The sequence below is a fragment of the Sus scrofa genome, chromosome 8 (assembly GCF_000003025.6).
Source record: "Sus scrofa isolate TJ Tabasco breed Duroc chromosome 8, Sscrofa11.1, whole genome shotgun sequence".
NCBI lineage: Eukaryota > Metazoa > Chordata > Mammalia > Artiodactyla > Suidae > Sus > Sus scrofa.
Window position 1 is genome coordinate 124,672,450 of NC_010450.4, and position 20,915 is coordinate 124,693,364.

Sequence of the window (20,915 nt, forward strand, 5' to 3'; positions counted from 1 at the left end):
GCCCACTTTCTGGAGGGTTTTTATCAGAAATGGGTGTTGGATTTTGTCAAAAGCTTTTTCTGCATCTATTGAGAGGATCATATGGTTTTTATTCTTCAGTCTGTCACTGACTGATTTGTGGATATTGAAAAATCCTTGCATCCCTGGAATAAATCCCACTTGATCATGGTGTACAATCCTTTTAAAGTATTGCTTGATTCCATTTGCTAGTATTTTGTTGAGGACTTTTGCATCTATGCTCATCAGTGATATTGGTCTTTAATTTTCCTTTTTTTTGTGTGTGTGGTATCTTTGTCTGGTTTGGGGATCTGGGTGATGGTGGCTTCATAGAATGAGTCTGGGAGTGTTCCTTCCTTTGAAGTTTTTTGGAATAGTTGCAAAAGGATAGGTATTAGTTCTTCCCTAAATGCTTGATAGAATTAGCCTCTGAAGCTGTCTGATCCTGGACTTTTGTTGTAAGTTTTTAAATCACAGTTTTGATTTCAGTACTTGTGATTGGTCTGTTTGTCTTTTCTATTTGGTCTTGGTTTAGTCTTGGAAGATTGCACTTTTCTAAGAATTTGTCCATTTCTTCAAGGTTATCCATTTTTTTGGTATATAATTGCTTTTAGTAATTTCTTATGATGCTTTGTATTTCTGTGCTGTCCATTGTAACTTCTTTTTCATTTCTAATTTTACTGATTTGAGTCCTCTCTCTTGTTGAGTTTGGCGAAGGGTTTATCAATTTTGTTGATCTTTTCAAAGAACCAGCTTTTAGTTTCACTGATCTTTTCTAGGGTTTTCCTCATTTCTATTTCATATATTTCTGCTCTGATCTTTATGATTTCTTTCCTTCTGCTAACTTTAGGTCTTGTCTGTTCTTCTCTCTCTAGCTGCTTTAGGTGTAAAGTCAGGTTGTTTATATGAGCCATATTTTTAAAATAAACTCAAATTTCAGAAACTGCATTGATGCCACAGAAACAGAATTGATGGTACAAGCCCTTATAAACATAGAAATAACATTTTCCTGCCATAGAACATAACATTAAAACTCTGGACTGGTATATTCTGTGACTTTTAAAAGCATAAATAGCAAAGGTCACCTAGAACATCAATACAATTTCCTTCAATTTCCTCTTTTGTTTCAAATATTGAACATCTGCCAAAATTCACAGAAAAACTGTGCTGAATCATGATATATGACTTCTAATATCATTCTATCATTCTAAAATAAGCATGCCATAATAGAATTTGAGAAATGCTGATTAAGGTAGTTACTTAATGTGGTTAGAAAACACATCTGTTTTGGAACTAGTAACAGGGCACAAAAAGATATTTTCTAACAGCCACTTCCTAAGACTTGCTTCCAAAGGGGGAGTTTTCATATTTTCTTTCGAGTAAAACAAAGTGGCCCTTTAACAACCATATGGCCCTATACTCTACAAGAAGTTTCATTCAGCATCTATTTTTACACACAGGTTTCCTTATAAAATATACTGCAGTTACTAAGCTGAATGAGCCTTCATGTTTCTGTGGACAAAGCCTCCTGCCATCTAACAAGTTCTCTACAGCGAAGTCGGCCACAGTGCCTGTCCTATTTCTTCTCTCCCAGGGAATAAGTCATAAAAAAAAAAAAAAAAAAAAAATACTGAATTGTTTTTCAAACAAGTTACCTCTCGTTTACTTAGAAAGCTACTTTTGTGAATTCATATATTAATCTTGAAAGTAGAAATCTTTCCTACTTCTCACTCACTCAGTATGCATTCATTTTCTGCTGAACTTTTTAAATATAAAGTGCTTTACAAATAATACCTGAAAATAGACTAGTTCAAAAAGCAAACATCCCTTTTTCAGCCAAAATTCACACAGCATTAACAATGTTAAATTTCTTGGGTATGGTGGTGGGTTTAGGAATATTTTTATGTTCCATCACTTACATACACCATATATATATAACATAATTTTAAAGTTTTTACATAGTATGTCCTACTACATACCGAAATCAGTATGAACTGATTTAGTGACTTTTAGAGGATCAATGACAAAAACCAAAATGCCAAAAAAGGCATTTGATATACACTACTGAGCATATGTTTATCTGTATTCATGTCATGAAAGAAAAATAATGAGCAGATGAAATTTAAACTGTTTAATTTGTAATCAAGTTATTGTTTACATAGTAAATAAACACCTGATTTAAATTTTATCTACAGATCATGGGTTAACATAAAATCACACAGGAATAAAAGTTGCGGGCAAATTTTTTAAATCAGATGAACTGAGGCCTGAATTTAGCTGCTGGGTTAAAATCCTCCTGTAAATAACTAATACTTAGCTACTCCACCACAAGGAAACCATACAGGCTTTATAAGGACAATAGCATGCAATATGGCACAGTCACATCAGTCACACTGTATTCTTTCTAGGCCAAGGAAATACTGTAATTACTTCAATTTTCAATATATAATAAAAACTGAAAGAAAAAGCTCCAAAGAACTTGTAACTTCCTTCCATATTTCAGACTATTTCCCCCATGCGTCACTTTCCCGCCAGTCTTATTTAGATGTAATTGACATATAACATTGGATTAGTTTAAGGTGTACAATAGAAGGATTTGATATACATATATATTGCTAATTAATCACCATACTTTAGTCAGCTGTTTAGTTTACATTATTGTAGTTAACATTTATGATCTCACATAATGAAGTCACCTTCACTTTTTATTCCTGCAGTACAAAAGTTATCACTTGAAAAGCTGAGAAAAATAATAAAAACTAAGAATGGGTTATTTATTAGCCAATCCCGTATATATTGAACTCAATACTTGCACACCCACATATGACTGTTTCCTTAAATGTACAGCATTTCTGCACAAAATCTCCAGCATTTTCTCAATCCACTGATTATAATATGTAGAGTTGCGTAAGAAGAAGGCATCATTAAGCAAGACAATTTCTTAATCCCTGCAATATTAACATTTGGGGGCTACATAATTCTTTTTCATGGGGGAACTGTCCTGTGCATTTTAGGATGTTTAGCAGCATCTACCACTTCCACTCAGTAGACACAAGTAGTACTCTTTCCCAGTAGTAAAAATCCAAAATGTCTCCAGACAGTGCCAAAATTCCCCCTGGATTGAGAACCACAAATTTGAATTTTCATTTTAATTGTAAATTTAAATCAAGTAAGGTCAAGATTCTGTGATGAGGCACAAAAACATTCTAATGAAATTTTGTTATCATCAGCTGTAAGTATATCAGTAACATCCAAGTTCATAGAAACCTATACTTTCATCTTAACACAAATTGTATCAAGGTACCAATTGCAGAAGTAATTATTTTTGCTTTTCCAATAATATTACCCAGTGAAAATGTTTTCTTTCACCATTTGAATAAGATTTATTTTGGTTTTGGTCTAGCCCAAAATGGCTAGAAGTAAGTACAGGAAGTTTTATCTGAAAAATGAACATGGACCAAGTCTTATAAATTGGCCCTAGTGCTATTTCCTATCATAGCTCCTGTTTGTTTATATTGGAGTTCTTATAAATTGGGTGTTATTTCCTTTTCACTAAGTTTCAAAGTATTAACAGCCAAGGAGGTGTTTTTTGACTTCTTCCTCCCTCATTTTCTCCCACTTCCCCCAAATAAATAATGCATGGCTTGGAATACAATTTTAAGCCTGGTCCCCAAACTTCAAAACTGCTGAGAATTTATTTTACCTAAACCTACCTTTGTATTTGAAAGTCTAATAGTCTCTTTAAAATGGAAGTTAGCAAAGTATGCATCTTCTAATAGGTACCTACGTTCTAATAGAATCATTTATCTAGTCATTTCACAGCTGAAACTTGTAAATTCTTAAGTAAATCAGTTCCATTTATTTTGACTTCCTGCCTAGGCTCTTCGTTCCAGAGAAAACATTACTCTAATATTTTCATCCATTAAGTACTCTTAAAATTAACGTCCCTATTTAAGCAAAATTTCTTACCCTTCCTCCAAAAAAAGGGGGGGGGGCACAATTAAAGGAAGCATAGATTTGTTCCTTTGTTCTCTGAATACTTATACCATCTAGTTGTAAAGCAGCCCAGGGTACCTCCATAGTTATTTCCATTTGTGAGTTAGCAACTAAATCAGCAAAACAATTGGCTTTGTATGCAATCTGTAGCCTAGTCTGACAATTGCAAAACTGTCCTTGCCCAGTGAACTTCCAGGGAAAAAAAGCTGTTGAAAGTTCATGCACCCCAAATGCACATTCATTATAATTAAACAAGAAGATTACACAGACATTGCTGACAAGGATTATCAAAATAAAACGGCGCCACCTGCCCCTTGCTCTCCCATTAATTAGTACAGAGTCCGAGGTGCCAATTAACAAGAAGCAGAAAAGGATCAGTAAACACAGCTCAAGCTGAACTTGAAGATTAACTCTTCTAGTGCAGGTCCTGTTTCTTAACCATACTATGTTAATTCATCTACACAAGCCAACATTAAATCCTGTGCTTTTTTTTTTCCCCGAAAAATAGGATCATTAAAAAGACAGTAGTACAAAATAATTCCTAAAGTAGCTGCCTGAAAAGCTCATCTAATTCATGAATAAGGGGCCATTCAATATTTCACAGAGATGGAGAATACTAAATAATCCAGGGAATCCCAGTGACTAAAGTACTTTCACATTATAAATTACAAACCAGTGGTAGTTAATATTAACTCTGAGAAACAACTAGAGTACTGTATGGTTAGTACTAACTAGCATCCCCCACACACCCACCCCCTGCTACTAAAGAGCACTTTATGGGCTGGAGACCAGAATTTTTTTTAAGTGAGTAAATGGCTTCATTATTAGTTTTATAGAACTATTATTAGCTACTTTTAAATTTAACCATTCATTCTTCTTAAAAATACGTTTCCAAAAACAATATAGGTATTTTCGTACAATTCCCAACTTGACCCATAACTTCTCAGTAGACAGTATTATGATTATGGAAACCTAAAACTATTCTTAATAAAAAAGCACAGTAAATGCAAATTATCAACAAAATTAAAATGCAGATTTTATTGCTTGTACATAAGGGACACACTTTGCATGCCTACGACCCTGGAGTCCTCTTCCCCAAGGAACATCCTTTGGATGGCCAAGAGCAATTAGTTACTGACCCTGTGAGACAGGGTTCGGACAAGAGGGCGGAGATATCCACATATATGCAAGGTAAGTCCCCTTGCGGAGCAACGAGAAGGGAAGTGGGCTGTGGCCAGCGTCAGATTTCCTCTCCCAAGGCAGCAGTAGTTCAGCAGGAAATTCGAGTTAATCTGGGAACTCGACATTGAAATCTGGCCTTCCAGTGCGTTTTGTTTGAAAAACTCCGAAGAGCAATGTTGTTGGGGAGGGGGAGAGGGGGCTGCCTGCATGGCTTGCTGAAGATTAAACAGGAATCTTGTAGACTCCTCACTTGTCTTGTACAGCAATAGGGTGAAGGTTGGAAGAGCACCTGAGTTTTGGGTAGGAAGGAAAAAGCCTCCTTTCATACAGAGGAGAAAGTGATGTTTTCCCCGGATTTGTCAAGCGTTGGGAAGAGGAGGCTAGAAGACCAAAAATGAAGATAAATGTTCTTCCCTATTCTTCTCTTTTCTAGTCAATGCTGCTAGGTCTCCCTAGGATAAACCATAATCCTTGGTAGAAAGGCCATCATTCTGAATGTGCACTCTGCAGAGTTATATGGCATAAACTGTTGCTTTACATATATTTTCCTAATCATTGGTTACATGGCATATTTTTGTCAGAGCATGAAGATAAACATTTAACAGTGTGTGTCAGTATAAGTTCTAACTTTTTAATATTTTGACATATGTAGTTCTCCATTCGTCTCTTGCCCTGGGCTCTCCAAAAGCTAGGGGTAGATCTGGAAAACACTTTGCAAATACCGTGATAAAGCTCTTCGTCTCTCCCTTTCCCATACTTTTCTTGTCTCTTGTCCCTACAATCTGTATGTAATTGCATATATGCAAAATATTGCAAAGATATATACCTCTTCCATACTTTCAAACATTACAGAAAGAAAGTAGGGGGAAGGATATACTTGTTCAAATATTAGCCAATCCCTGCCATAACAACAAACGGCAAAGACATAAAAACATACCAAGCAACATCTCCAGAAAGTTGAAGATAGGAAAGAAGAAACCAAATATTCCAGTTTTACCACAATTAGGGAAATAAAAAGTATAACACATGGACCTGGCTTTAGAGCACCTTAAAAATAAGCAGGGGATGGATCTTTACTTGAAGTAACTCAACTCCTACGACCTAAAAAGCTATCTGGAGAATAGAAGGTAACCAATAATCATTTGTTGAAATGAAAAAAATAAAATGGTGGAGTTCCCATTGTGGCTCAGTGGTTAATGAATCTGAGTAGGAAGCATGAGGTTGCATGTTCGATCCCTGGCCTCACTCAGTGGGTTAAGGATCCGGCATTACCGTGAGCTGTGGTGTAGGTCGCAGAAGCAGCTTGGATCTGGCATTGCTGTGGCTGTGGCGTAGGCCGGCAGCTGCAGCTCTGATTAGACCCCTAGCCTGGGAACCTCCATATGCTGCTGGGGTGGCCCTAAAAAGGATAAAAAGACCAGAAAAAAAAAAAAGAAAACAAAGAAGAAATGAAATGGTAACAATGATACTGAGACAATACTAACGTGTTAAGCAATATTACTCCAGACCTTGGCACCCTGACCACTGACCTTACCCAATCTAGAAAGTGTCATCACATTTTTTGGTCTCGGGATTCTTCTATATTCTTAAAAAAATATTAATGACCCAAAAGAATATCATGTTTATTTTTGTTTGCGTTTGTTTTGGTTTTGATTTGTTTACCATATTAGAAATTAAAACTGACACATTTATAAAATACTCATTAATTCATTTTAAACCATCTCTTACATGCTACCATAAATATTTGCATGAAAAATAATGAGGTGTCCACAAAATAATTTGGTGAGAAGTGTGTGGCTCACCAGAAGACAGATAATAACTCTGCATCTGTCTTCAATATGTTGGGAATAGTTGCTGTGGGTGAGGACTATGAAGGCAATTCTGCCTCCCACAGAAAGAACTGAAAAAGGGAGAAATATTTTAAAAGCCTTTTCAGATAGTGTGGATATTCCTCCTTAATACTACACCAAAACTCAACATGGAGAAGTTTCTTAAAGTTTATCGCAATGAGGAATCTGAACCATACAGTGAAATATTTGTATTCTTTTACATTAAAATCAGCTCTGCTCCCTCGCACGTTGACCAGATCTTTTATCCATGCATAGTTTTATAACATCGTACAAGGACCCATACAGAACTTGCGGATGTTAACACATTTCCTTATAAAATTACAAAAAATCTTCCAGTATCATCTACCAAAAATTTACCAATAGCACCGATATCACCTGAAAAAAGTGGTGGTGGCCATTGCAAGTTTTCCAAGCACAAGTTTCATTAGCAGCACAAATCCTGTCCTTTATTTTCCTTGATAAGTTCGCTTCATTGTTTTTAAGAAAATGCCCACCATATATTCAAATCATATAAAATGTCATGGTTTGTCAGTCATTCAATTAAACATGAGGACCCATTAAAAAGGAACTAGTTTGGCAACAATTCCTTGAGTTAAATCATTGTCCTTTGGTATCCAGGAGCAGGACAAGCATACATCCATTTCATCGCAAAGAATATTAAAATAAGGCATGCACTCAAGGGTTGAGATTTAATGAAGTGATAATTTCTACTACTTTTAACAAGGACATTTTAAGTTAAATGTTCATTTTTTTCTTTTTTCTCTTCAAGGCTTTGGCAGCGAAAGACACAATGATGAACTGTACTTCTGCGGCCACCACCCTGGGTTGGTGCTGAGGTGCCAAAAGTTTTCCCTATCATTGTTTTTTGAGCCATCAGAGCACATATCAGCACAATGAAAACGGCAGATAAATAACAGTAATTAGTAGTAGTATAATAATGATAATAATAATAATTAAAATGGTTTTGAATTCACAAATGCCCTCCAAGGTTCCCGGAGACCTCCCAGGGGCTCAGGGACCAGCCATACTTTGAAAGCCACTGTTCTGGCTGCCCCTTCTCTTCACATATCAGGGAGCCCACTAGGACAAATGAGCATTCCCCCAGCCCTACCCCATGGCCCTTCTGGATGAGGCTCAGAGTCGTGCGGAACCATTTTGTTCTTAGCAGAGTATCTTCTTTAACCAATATTTAGGGGAAAAAAATCATAGGGAAACACTGACATTTCAAAAAAGGCATCGGTTTTGAAATCAGGAGAACTAAGTACTTAGTAAGCCAGGTAATAAAAATCTACAATTCTAATCACTTAATTTCCAGTAATCCTTTTTAGGCGTAAAATATTTAAAGAGGGAAGAAAGTCCGTTTTAGAATGTTGATGCTACAAAATCAGATAAATGAACCAGTATGATCTTACCCTACATAAAACAGAGAATTCAACCATCCCCAAGCTGTATTATATACCCATGTTAATGTACCTGTAGTCTTCATAAACCACAACATGAATTGAAGAGGAATGTAACTCAGTTAACTAATTGGTAAGTTTATATTAAAATTTAAATAAAATTTAAATGGTAGGTGAATCCTAGAAAAGATTGTCTTGATCAAAGTAATTATTCGTAATAGCCTTGAATCTACACCACTTGAGTGATTTCTGCAACACTGTAAGATAGTCCAGCTTCTGAATTTGGATACGGATGTAACACCTTTGCTGAATTAACAAATATTTACACTAGTCACAGAATTTAGAATTAAAAGGGACTTGAGAGTTAATTTAGTAACAGAATGCCAAATATGTTGCCATTCTTCCTTCCTCTCTCAACTATTGCCAGAATAATTCATTCACTCATCCAACAAATATTTAATACCTCCAGCCTGTTGGGCACTATTCTAAGTTTCCGATATTGCAATTTATAAAACAGAGTCCCTGGTCTAATTTAACACTTTTTTTTTTCTACAAACACAGACATAGAAGCCTCAAAACACTGCATGAAGGAACCACTACTTATCAGATGTGCCACCTAGATCCTCCTTATTTTAGGCTTAAAATGTGTCTGACATGATGCTAGATGCTATAGGTGATCTGAAAGAAACACAAGGTAACGGTTTCCACAAACTAAAATCTAATTAGGGACGATAATATTATAATATAAATCGTGTGACAAAACACGAGTTTTATAGTATAAAATAACAAGTACAACGTAATCTAGGTTTCAATGTAGATTAATGACATTAAATAGTATCTTTTTTTCCCCTCATTTATCACCTCTTTAGTTCCCTTTATTCTCCATCCATGTATCAGTTAAGTACCATTCGCAGGTTTACATGCTCTCATTTCCTTTAACTGTCTTTAAGAACACTGTTCACTCCCACTTATAGGAAAAAAGAATATGTAAATCCTGAGAAGCAGGATAGTTCAGTACCTGTTTTCTCATGCAAGTCAGTGTTTTCCAGAGCACAAATAGCTGGCCTGGGGCAGCATCTCTGCATGGGGTGGGCTGCCTCTTCTGTGAAGCCTATTCATGTGGCTCCTTTAGTACTCACCCGTACCTGCAAGTCAGCCAAGGAAGCAAATGTCCGTGTTTTCTCAAAGGAAAATCAGATAAAGATAATTTTATCCAAAATAAAATCAGTTGGAGGAAATACATGAGGAACTAGCCTTGGAAAGTTCAAACTAGAAAATTAACTATAAAAATAAAACACAATGACTTTCACATAATCTAATTGCATAGATACAGAGTCATTGTTTGGTGGGAAAAATAACTTGGGAAAGTCAGGTTTATTAAATCTGTTTATCTTGTATATCCTCCTAATTTGCTTTAAAGAGTACACAACGTTTTTGTCAGTTGAGGAACTAGTTATTCAATGAAAAGGTTGCAAAATTTTTTGAACACAAAAGACAGAAACATTTGAAAACAACAACATAAACCTCTCCCCCCTTTCAGAAACTGATTTCACATTTTCAATATTATTATAAAGTTCGGCTTTCCAGAGGCTCTCTTAAAAATGCCTCCTTACTTATTTCAGATAGGCTTCTATTTATTTTCATGAGATATGATTACTAACTCAAACTGTGTTAATTATTAAAGAATTCTTTTTTCAATAATGTCATTCTTTCCTCCAAGTACTATTGTGTTATACTGTCTTTGCACAAATACTTTTAATTGGGCCTGTGTTACAGACGTCTATGTTTAAGATATAGTAAATGAAGGACAGATGGTTAAAACACTGGGTTCACAATGAAGCTGTAAATACTGCTAGCACAGTAAATTCTGTGATTAATTTTAGTCTGTTTATGCAACAGGATATTTATACAGCTGGAAAAGCACCAGAAATAACTGTCCTATGTAATATTCATTCAAATCACTATTAATTAGAAGCAGTCTAGGTACAATCATATCAAAGTATCTAAAGGCTCAGTTAGTGTTTATGCTTAAGACTAGAAATTAATCGAATGTATCAAAAATCAATTTCTCTTGGATTCATAACACTATAAATTACTGAAATAATTCACTTATGACCCTGGGCAAATTAATGTCTCACTTTCTCTTTCTGCCTAAAAACATGTACCTTTCCTTGAACAGACCAAAATTTTGGGATCTATCTGTACATCCAGACATAAGACTTCTTTAGTTGAATTCTTAGTTCCTCGACTGTCTAACATACTCATGGGAATAGTTATTCAAATCTCTCAATGAAACCATGCATTTTAACTCAATGTGTCAAGAAAAACAGAATGGTAGGATTTTCTTTTTTCATTTTCAATGGCTAATGACCTTTAAAGGTATCCATCAGGGACATTTCAATATGAGACACCTGCACATAAAATATATGAATAAAGAACAATGTCCATTTTTCCACCTTCACTGGTATCTTAAGTTGAATACATGAGACAAAATGGGCTAGTCATCACCCATCATCCATTCTTCCCTTCTTCCTTGGCCAAAGAATCCTGGTTTTTGAAGGTAGTAATATATCCAACTAGAAGACCATGATGTGGTCATTTGATCAAAAGCTGGCCATGAAATCTAACTAGAGATGGGAATCCTGAACTGCTGCTCACAAGAAGGCTTGTCCATATGATCTGCCCCTCACGTCCAACTCTTTTCTAGTGCCTAGAGACTGGACTGCTAGAATAACAGCCACCGAGGACCAAAATGTGTCTGTGGAGATGGAAGCCACGTGGTAGGTTGGCAGAATAGGAAATTAGATAAAGAGACAGATGCTTGATATCTATGGAACTGCCATGTCCTACCTGGACTGCCTGCCCCTGGTCTTCTTTATATGAAAGAGAAATAAACTTCTCTGTTTCCACCATTATTTCTATTCCTGTTAACTGAATCCAAATACAATTCCTAAAAGATAGGAAGCACGGCTCTAGCCTATGAGAAGTCAAACACATGCCTGATTACGATGACCCTAGCACTTCCACCATCTGATACAAGCCTAACATATCTTTGATGTACAGGAACACCAAAACTCACCCTGCAACAAATCTTCCTTTGCCATTACTGTATAATTTGAGTGGTTTTCTGATTATGAGACGTTAGGTAAAGATACACCATTGCTCTGGATTAAAGGTTGCCTAGGAAGATTGCTACAAGTCACTGGAGTTTAAAAAAACTGTTCTCAGGAAGGAGCTCAACAAATCTTCATATGGATCAAAGGATATATATATATATTTTTTTTTTTTTTTTTGGCCGCCCTGCAGCATACGGTAGGGATCAAATCAGAGCCAAAGTTTCGACCTTTGCCACAGCTGTAGCAACACCAGATCCTTGACCTACTGCACCAAGCTGGGGATTGACCTTGAGTCCCTGCTACTGCACAGACACCATCAATCCCGTTGCATCACAGCAGGACCGCCCAAGTGATTTCTAAGGAGCAGAGACTCCCAATTCCATTCTCTTAGAAATGTAACAGCTTTGGAATATTTAAAAATGAACGGGAACATTCCAAATGATTCCCAAGGACACCAAGACACTAAAAAGATTGGAAGGAGCATCAAAATCAGGTCTTAGATGAGGGAGCTGTTAGAGAGAAGTGGTTCCAATATAGTGGATAACTGAGGATATGCAAGTATCTCTAAAACAGAGACGTTATCATTTCAGGGTAAGCAGGAGTAGAAAACACCAACGAACAACTAATCACTGGAATGTGTATCAAGAGTTTTCAAGAGTGACACAGAATAGCAGGTACAGAACAACCATAGGCAAGATGGTAAGTATATTTCTAAGTTTGAAATTACTGTATTTATACACGGATACGTAAAGTGCCCATCCTTCCTCTAAAATGGGCCCCTCCTATATTCTGTCTTGATAGACTATACCAGCATCCATCCACCTGGCCAGGTCAAACAACAAGAAAATACATGCTACTGTTCTTTATCTCTGCCCTTCCAGTCTATTTGATTTATACCTTTTTTAGGTCTACAAAATTTCCCCTGTCTTCCAGTCCTCTGCTTCTGTCTTAAGATAATGCCTTCACTGGGTCTCAATCTGTCATAGTGTGCCTGCCCTTTGACCTCACTCTCAACTCCAGTCCACCCATTCTCCTCACTGAGACAGGGACTCCTAAGTAAAAAAATCCCACTTTACAAGTGAGGAAATTAAGGCCCCAGAAGGTGAACAAATTTGCTCAAATTCAGACAATTACTTGGCAGTAGAGTTTAAGCGCTCTAACTTCAGAACCTACCGTCTTAATCTCTTATCACACTATTAAGCCTCCCTCAGATAAATGATCTAAGTGGAGAGTTAGATTATTATGAAAACTGATGCCTGACTCTGCCTCATACTCTGTAACTTTTTCTTAAACATCATATTTTTTCAATTACATGAAGTCACCTTCAATCTACTACGTGCTCTTTTGAGAAGAAACTCTACCTCATTAAACACACGTCTATGCTTTATAAGATACATGTTAATATGTGAAAGAACATTCACCTCAGAATGAAAGAAAATATAGTTGGAACGGTGTCTACAAGGCTGCAGATACAACAGTGTGTTCTTGTACAAAAGCGTGTACACAGTCAGACAGAGAAAACCTCACACATAACTGAACACAACTATCACGACAACAGCAGCCTAGACAGCGTTCCTTCAAATAGAATAGCTAACAAATAATTTTTAAAAAATCCATCCTAACTTAAGAAAAACTAACAAAATGAGCCTGGTTCCACTAAGGCAGGAAGGTTCATTGCAAACATAAGTTTAACTGGGTAGGTAGCAGTTGTTCCAGCAACAGTGTGGGAAAAATATCCTCATTTATCCTTTAATTTATATTCATAGACATATACAATATTAATATATTTCATTAATGAAATGCAAAATGCACTTACGTATACATACAATGCATATACATATATTTAATACAGTAGACTTTCTCCTTCCCCAAAAATCTAGTAATAAATTGAAGTCGGCTTCATGCTCTCTCTCTCTCTCTGAAACCATTTGTGAGGCATGCAGCAATATAACAGAGTGTAATGGAAAGAGAAAAGGAAGCATGTGGTCCACATTTTCTCTTCCTCCTTTTGGCTTCTCTTTATTACATTTATTGGACAAAATAAGAAAATATGGCTATTTTTAAAAATTAAGTGTCCTGAAGTTCCCGTGGTGGTGCAGTGGTTAACAAATCCGACTAGGAACCATGAGGTTGTGGGTTCGGTCCCTGCCCTTGCTCAGTGGGTTAACGATCCGGCATTGCCGTGAGCTGTGGTGTAGGTTGCAGACGCGGCTCGGATCCCGCGTTGCTTTCGCTCTGGTATAAGCTGGCAGCTACAGCTCCGATTCGACCCCTAGCCTGGGAACCTCCATATGCCATGGGAGCGGCCCAAGAAATAGCAAAAAAAAAAAAGACAAAAAATAAATAAATAAATAAAAATTAAGTGTCCTATCAGTTCCTTTGGGGAAGCATATTGATTTTGCCAAGCCATCCCAAAGGTGAAAATTTACTTTCTCAGCGTTCTTATTATGAAATGTTTCAATAATGCCAAAATGTGAGCGAACATAAAATACCCATGTATCTCATCAAGATGAAGAAAGCAAACATTATAAATCCAACCGTATATAGCTAATCCTAACCTCATATGCAGTCTACTTTTATAGGTAATCACTATTATTTTGCTGTTTATCATGGTCAGGCATATTTTAATGTATGTGTGTGTATTATGTAGATATGTATGTGTATCTATGCATGTATATGCATATGAATATATGTGTCCATCAGCCATACATACTCTTTACGGATTTTTAAAAATATTTTTTATAAAGGACACTACAATTCATGTGTCAGTAGCTTATTTTGTTCCATATTATATTTTAATGATTAATCCATGCTAAGCTCAGTCTCATTCAACTACAAAACTATGCAGTTATTTATGCACATAGTTATTTATCTATTCTACTGCGGATGAACATTTAGAGGATTTCAATTTTTACCACTACATTGTAACAATAAAAGTTCATGTTTCTTCTTGCAGAATTTTGATCCCTCTCATTCTTTCCTGAATCATTCTACAAGAGAGCTCAAGCTTTTTTAAAAAATCAAGCTCTTTCTTATCCTGAAGTGTATATCACTTATAATTCAGGGGGAGAAGTTACTGAAAAATTACACTTACTTGTACCATTTCATGGGAGTTTAACAGTCCTTAATGAAAAGGTAATCAAATGTTGATTAAAGAGATTTTACTGGCTGGGGAAGTACTGTAGCTTCTGAGAATTACAGTTTAGTAGGCAGGATACCCAAACTTTATAGGATAGATTCTCAAGTATAGCATATTATCTAATAGAATAGAGTGTCATCAAACAGGACATTTCCTATCAAAATAAACTGCACCCCTGAGCTGTTGCTTTCAAATTATTATATTCACACACAAAAATTCATAACTGTGGTGATACATTCAGAAAAAGTTAACATACCTGAAGTCAGATACTAAAAGATGCACTTAACTAAATTTGTGTTAAAATTTGTTTTTAACATAATTTAGTGGTTAAGCGCTCAGGCTTTCCAATCAGGTAGCCCTATTGTGTAGCAGAGTCCCATTTTTCACCATTTAGCCAAATTTTGCTTATTTATGTTATCTGAATCTCAGCTTCATCACTCATAAAATGGGGATGAGAAAACCTACCTCATAGACTTTAACATAATTTAAATGAAATGATGCATAAAATGTAATAACCCTTGCCACTGCTCTCTGCTACTCTAATTGCTATTGTTTTTTATTGCGATCCAGGCTAAGTTCAAGGTTTAGATGCTGACACAGGCAGTGACGCCTATGTTAGGGACACTAATTCTCTCCAGCTATGTAGTGCACCACAGATTTACCTGGGGCCTGAGGAACCACCTGAGAAGTGTTTCAAACATGATCTGCAGTAAGAGTTTGATATTTGCAAGCATGTCTGAGTCTCTGAGAACCTAGGGTTATATATGTGTGTTTAAGAAAGAGACTGATTGATAGATCAATCCCAGGTCTAAAGCTATACAGAAAGGAAAAATTTCTCAAGGCAAAATTTTAAGGTGGAACCAGGACCTCTGAGAGAATTTGCCCATAGGAGAGAAATGAGTAGGAAAGTTCAATTTGACAGTAAGACCAGCGATTCAGAGGAGAGTCGTGTTTCTGGTGATAACTTGATGAACGTGAATATTGCCCTTCCTGATCCACCTACCTTGGACCTTGGTAACACATGCGTTCCATGAGGACAGAGCTAAAGCCAAAACACATGATTCCATAGAACTCATAACACGTTAGGGTCTAAGCAAACATGATATAGGTCCCTAAAACAAGAACAATTAACAATTAACAGAGGAAGGCAAATGCTCCTCTTCTCAATTTGCAGCAGAGTGTACACTGTCGGGATCCAAGTATTAATGAGGATTAATGGGTCTCGACAGAACCTCACACCCCTAAACCTAGAACAAGCAGACAATCTGGAGAGACAGAAAGATGCCAGTGGCCAAGGACAGATCGCCATCATCAACAGTGGTGGGAAAAGTATCTAGAGCATAGCGATGAACAGCAGTGATTTAAAGTAGCAACACCTCCCGACTGCAGGGGCCTGGCTCAGCTGTGAGGAAGAGGGCTCTAAGGATGGTGGCGCTGCTGAGGAAGGGCAGCCTGGGATTCAAAAAAGGCAGCTTTGGAGCATTTCCATTGTGACTCAGCAGGTGAAGCACCCAACTCGTACCCATGAGGATGTGGGTTTGATCATTGAGTTAAGGATCCATCATTGCCGTGAACTGTGGTGTAGGCCACAGACGCAGCTCAAGTCTGGCGTTGCTCTGATTCGACCCCTAGACTGGGAATGTCCGTATGCCACAGGTGCAGACCGAAAAAGGAAAAAAAAAAAAAAAAAAAAAGATTAAAAGTAAATAAATAAAGGTGGCTTTGGAAATGGCCAGAGTGGTGTTGGACAGAGGTAGCCTGGTCAGAGTGGGAGCAAATAATGGAAATTCCTGAGCATCCCCAGAAATACTTTAGGGAGGAAAAAAAACTTGAAAAAAGGGCTCAAAGTCCTGTGGTTGAACACATGGGAGTCAGTGAGCTGAAGAAATATGAATATACAAAGGAGCAAAAACTAGTGAGACACAGGGAACACTGGAAAGCAACATTACCAGAAGAAAACCATGATGGGGTAAGAAATCAATACAAATAATAAACCGTCCTGGATATTAGAGCCAACAGGTTAAAAAAAAAAGTCACACCAAGTATGAATTATGAAAAATTCAAACTCCTAAGTACCTACATAAAAGCCAAATAGCATTCTCGGATAAAAATTAGTTTGAAACTTAAAAGGTTTTTAGAAGAAAACGAAGAGGAAATCCTTTCCTCTGATTATTTTTACTGTATTATAAAATATGTCATACGTGTGCATTTTACATAATTGTATTTTTAGAATACAATGTTATGATAATAAATTTCCATTATTTAAAGTAACATATCAATTGTTTCACTGTTAATAATAATACTTTTAAATATAATTTTTAAGGATCATCCAACCTCTTTGGGCTCCTCCCTGAACCCAATTCCTCCCCTTCTACTAGTAATGCAATATCCTCAATTTTTTTTTTCTCCCCAGAGCCGAACCCAAGGCATATGGAAATTCCTAGGCGAGGGGTCAAATCAGAGCTGCAGCCGCCGCCTTACACCACAGCCACAGCAATGCCAGATTCGAGCCGCATCCGCAAACTAAACCACAGCTCACGGCAACGCTGGATCCTTATCCCACTGAGCGGGCAGGGACCAAACCTGCATATACTAGGGTTCATTACTGCTGAGCCACAATGGGAATTTCTTCTCGATTTTGTTTCAGTATTTTCCTTTTCTTTACAGTTTGATTATATAATGATTCCACAAAAATATATTACTCAGTTTTGCCTCTAATCAAAGTTTGTCTAATTGGAATCACGCTGTATTTTCTGTGACTTGTTGAATGAAAAAAAATTAAGTTTGGGGGAGTCATCCTGGTTCACTCATTTTCATTACGCTAATTCCATTGTCTTCAAATATTTCCCGACTTATTCATTCTATTCTCTGTTGTTTCCAAATTTGGTTTGCATTTTACACAACACTGGACTGAAAAATCAGCTACCTGTTTCCTAAGGCATATTGTAACTGAGCAGGGCATATGTGTATCCATCCCTAGAGAGGGAACCAGGACCCTGCCCCAAAACGTACTATTATTTCTTGATTGTTCCTTGTCTTTGCATCCCCTTTCTTCTCTGATTAGCAGCTGTTTGAACCTGCCCCTTGAAACTTAGGAAAGGTCATGGAGGCTGAATGAGGCCCATTACATAAAAACAAGACATGGGGAACACAGAAAGGCCTTTGTGCCCAGAAGCCCCACAGGGCCCTGCTCAGTTACATTATGAGCAAGAATTTCTATAACATATATACTCCTAGGGGTGGAACTGCTGAGCAAGAGCATACTCATGCTCAATTCAATGTATCCATTCAGTTGTATCAAATACACTCCCTGTGCACAGTGTATGAGAGTTCCTGCAGCTTCACTTCCAAACTAACATTTGATATATTTCAGACTCTCATATTTTCAACATGATGGATATGAAACTGCCTACCCACTCCAGTTTTTAACTTACATGTCTCATTATTAATGAGGCTTAGCAAGCTTTCACACATTCACTGAGCTTTTCTTTTTGAAATTCCTGTTCATTTTTATATTGGCCAATTTTACAATTTTTATTAAGTCATAGAATCTTCAATATACTCTACACACTAAACCAGTTTTCAGCCTATCTTATTCTTTGATGAACATACTTTGTAAGTTTCAATGTCGTTGAATTTATTAATCTTTTTATGGTTTGCTCTGTTTATGTTTGAAATTATCTTACCCTAAATAATAAATATATCCTTTTCTAAGTATTTTAAAAATTATTGATTTTCATAGTTAATTCTTTCTTCCACACAGAATTTGTTTCTGATTACAAAATGAGGGAAGGATCAATTTTAGTCTTCCGTACAGTAACTAATCACAGATTGTAGTGGCAACTTAAATTCAGGGCTCACCGGGACTCAGAAGAAGACAGTATAGATGGGCTGGTGATGCCTGCCATGGATGGATGCATTAAAGCTGAAGCCCCCACTGCATCATTACAGATGATGAAAGAGAGAACAAATATAGTTTCAGGAAAAGAAAACCAATTTGATAAAGTCACTCCATTCAAATTCTTATGAATTTTACACGGTTTATATAATTCTTCACAGTCATGCTGTCATCACTTTACCCCATAGCGCGTGAGACAACATTCAGTAGTTTATTTAAACTGGACTGTATTCCTTATAAACTCTTTATGGACATACCAGCACAGCTTATGAAAATCTTGAGGAAAATATTACTATTACACTATATACTGATTAAGAGTTTTTATGTGATAATTCAGTGGTTCTCAAACTTGACTCCCATATAATTCCACAAACTCAATACAGGTGTTCTGCCACTATAATCATATTAAATTCCTTTCTCAGTTTCAGAAACAACTAAATTAAAAGTATAAAATTTTCTCAATATTAACACTCTCATAATTTTTTTTTCTTAAATGACTTGCACCTGTTACTCATTATTTCTACTACAGCCTGGCGTGGGTTAACATATACTTACTCATTTCTTTACATTTCATATATTGCAATTAAGCTAATCAAGTTCAATAACTATTCTGGTAATAAGGTCAAAACACTTTGCTTTTTGCAGTCTGGGATTTTCACCCCCCCTTCCTTCATGTTAATTGTTCCATGCATAAAATGTATCTAATTCACTTCAAAGCATTTTGGAGAGCAAAAGGTCAAAAGGAACACTGGGTGTGAAAATGCTTTTAAAATGCCTAACTTTTAAAAACAGAAGTTAAAATTCACAATAACCTTAAATCACATCTTATAAATACAGGTTGGAACAGTCATGGAAAAAATAATTCCTAAAGGTCATTTTTATCTACAGTTTCTTTCATAGTCAATCTTTTAACAACACAGATTTCTCAACTAGACTAAAAATAAAATCTATCTGTTTGAATGTCATTTCCTGCCCCACACAATTTTTAATAAAGTTCTTGAAAAGTAGAGCAGGGCAAAGGTAAAAAGCTAATCTATATAAGCAACCTAACTCATCTCCAAATAATCTGAAAATAACCGTTTTTATAATGGTGTGTCTAAAAAAAAAAACCATGCCATCCAGGTGTGATTTATAACTAATGAGAAAGTCTATTAAGAGTCCACCTGAAATCAAGAGTGTATAGGTTACAGATGAAGCTATAACCTTACTCAAAATCATTTTAGAGCATGGCATGGATTTATTTGGAAGAAGACACTTTCCTGATTATTTATTTTGTTATTTCTTTGCATAAATAAACCCTGGTAGAGTTACAAAAGTGAAGAAAATAGGGGATGAGACGAGAATAATACACTAAAATTCAGATTTGTTCTTCCTGTCTGTGCACATCAACAGAGGTTCATCTTCCTTGTAAGGAATAAACTTTCTGCCCTCTGGTTTGGGCCTTTGTTCCAACAGGAAGCCCTCTGCACAGCTGTGCTACTTCTCGAACTTTAGACACGTGTAGGAGTAGGAAAGTGACTTTTCAAAGAAAGTCATACATTATACTGTAAAGCTTTTAGAGTCAGAAAGAACTGGATTCCAATCCCACAACTTCTATTTTCCAAGCTGTGTGACCATAGGCCTGATTGTTTAACCTCAAATTCCCATTTCTTCATCTTAAATACAGGGATAGTAATAACCACCTTCCAGAAATACTGTGAGGGTTAAATGAGATTGTTCTTACAGACACAAAGAGTCATCACGTAATGCTGACCCAGTCACCATTCACTATGAAACCAGAGAGTAAATGACTTTAGAGAAAGTCTGTAATATACTAAATGCACTTTAACATTCCATGAAACAAGCTTTTCTTACTTCCAGGCATTAACATTTCTGTTAAAACTGGAAAGATTTTTCTTCGAATTGTGCAAAAAACTCTTCTGAGAAGATTGGGAAATAGGTGGGAGATGGAAGATAAGGAAAATGTGAAAGTCAAAATCCGTAACAATTTGGTAGGATGGGTACCCGGGAGCAGGCAAAGGAAGAGAGTAACGAGCGGGGAGGCAGGGTGGGGGTGAAGAGACAAAGTGGGAAAGAGAGAGGGGACCTGTGTGGCGCTTGGCTGGATGGGTGAACCTGTGCTAGTCATGCCGGGTCCACCTGTCTGTTGAACTGGTCAGCATGTAGAAATAAGCAGCCTTACCGTAAGTATGGGATAGAAGTGCAAAGGACAATGCTATTATCTACAGTTTGGTCCCGGGCCCCACTCAGTGGGTTCAGGATCCCAGGGAACTATATTCAATGTCTTATAAGAAACTATACTGGAAAAGAATACGTATATAACTCAATCACCTTGTT

The 20,915-nt window shown here is 36.7% G+C and overlaps 1 protein-coding gene across 16 annotated transcripts in view; it reads right to left on the minus strand.

Annotated features, from left to right (window-relative positions):
* The window catches only part of BMPR1B (bone morphogenetic protein receptor type 1B), a 499,194-nt gene that overhangs the window by 135,802 nt on the left and 342,477 nt on the right, over positions 1–20,915 (minus strand). For 9 of the 16 annotated variants that reach the window (XM_021100409.1, XM_021100408.1, XM_021100412.1 and 6 more), the window contains one exon: positions 9,444–9,570. In XM_021100409.1, the coding sequence (XP_020956068.1) occupies positions 9,444–9,510 (67 nt within the window). In that variant the 5' untranslated portion in view covers positions 9,511–9,570. 16 annotated transcript variants of the gene reach the window in all.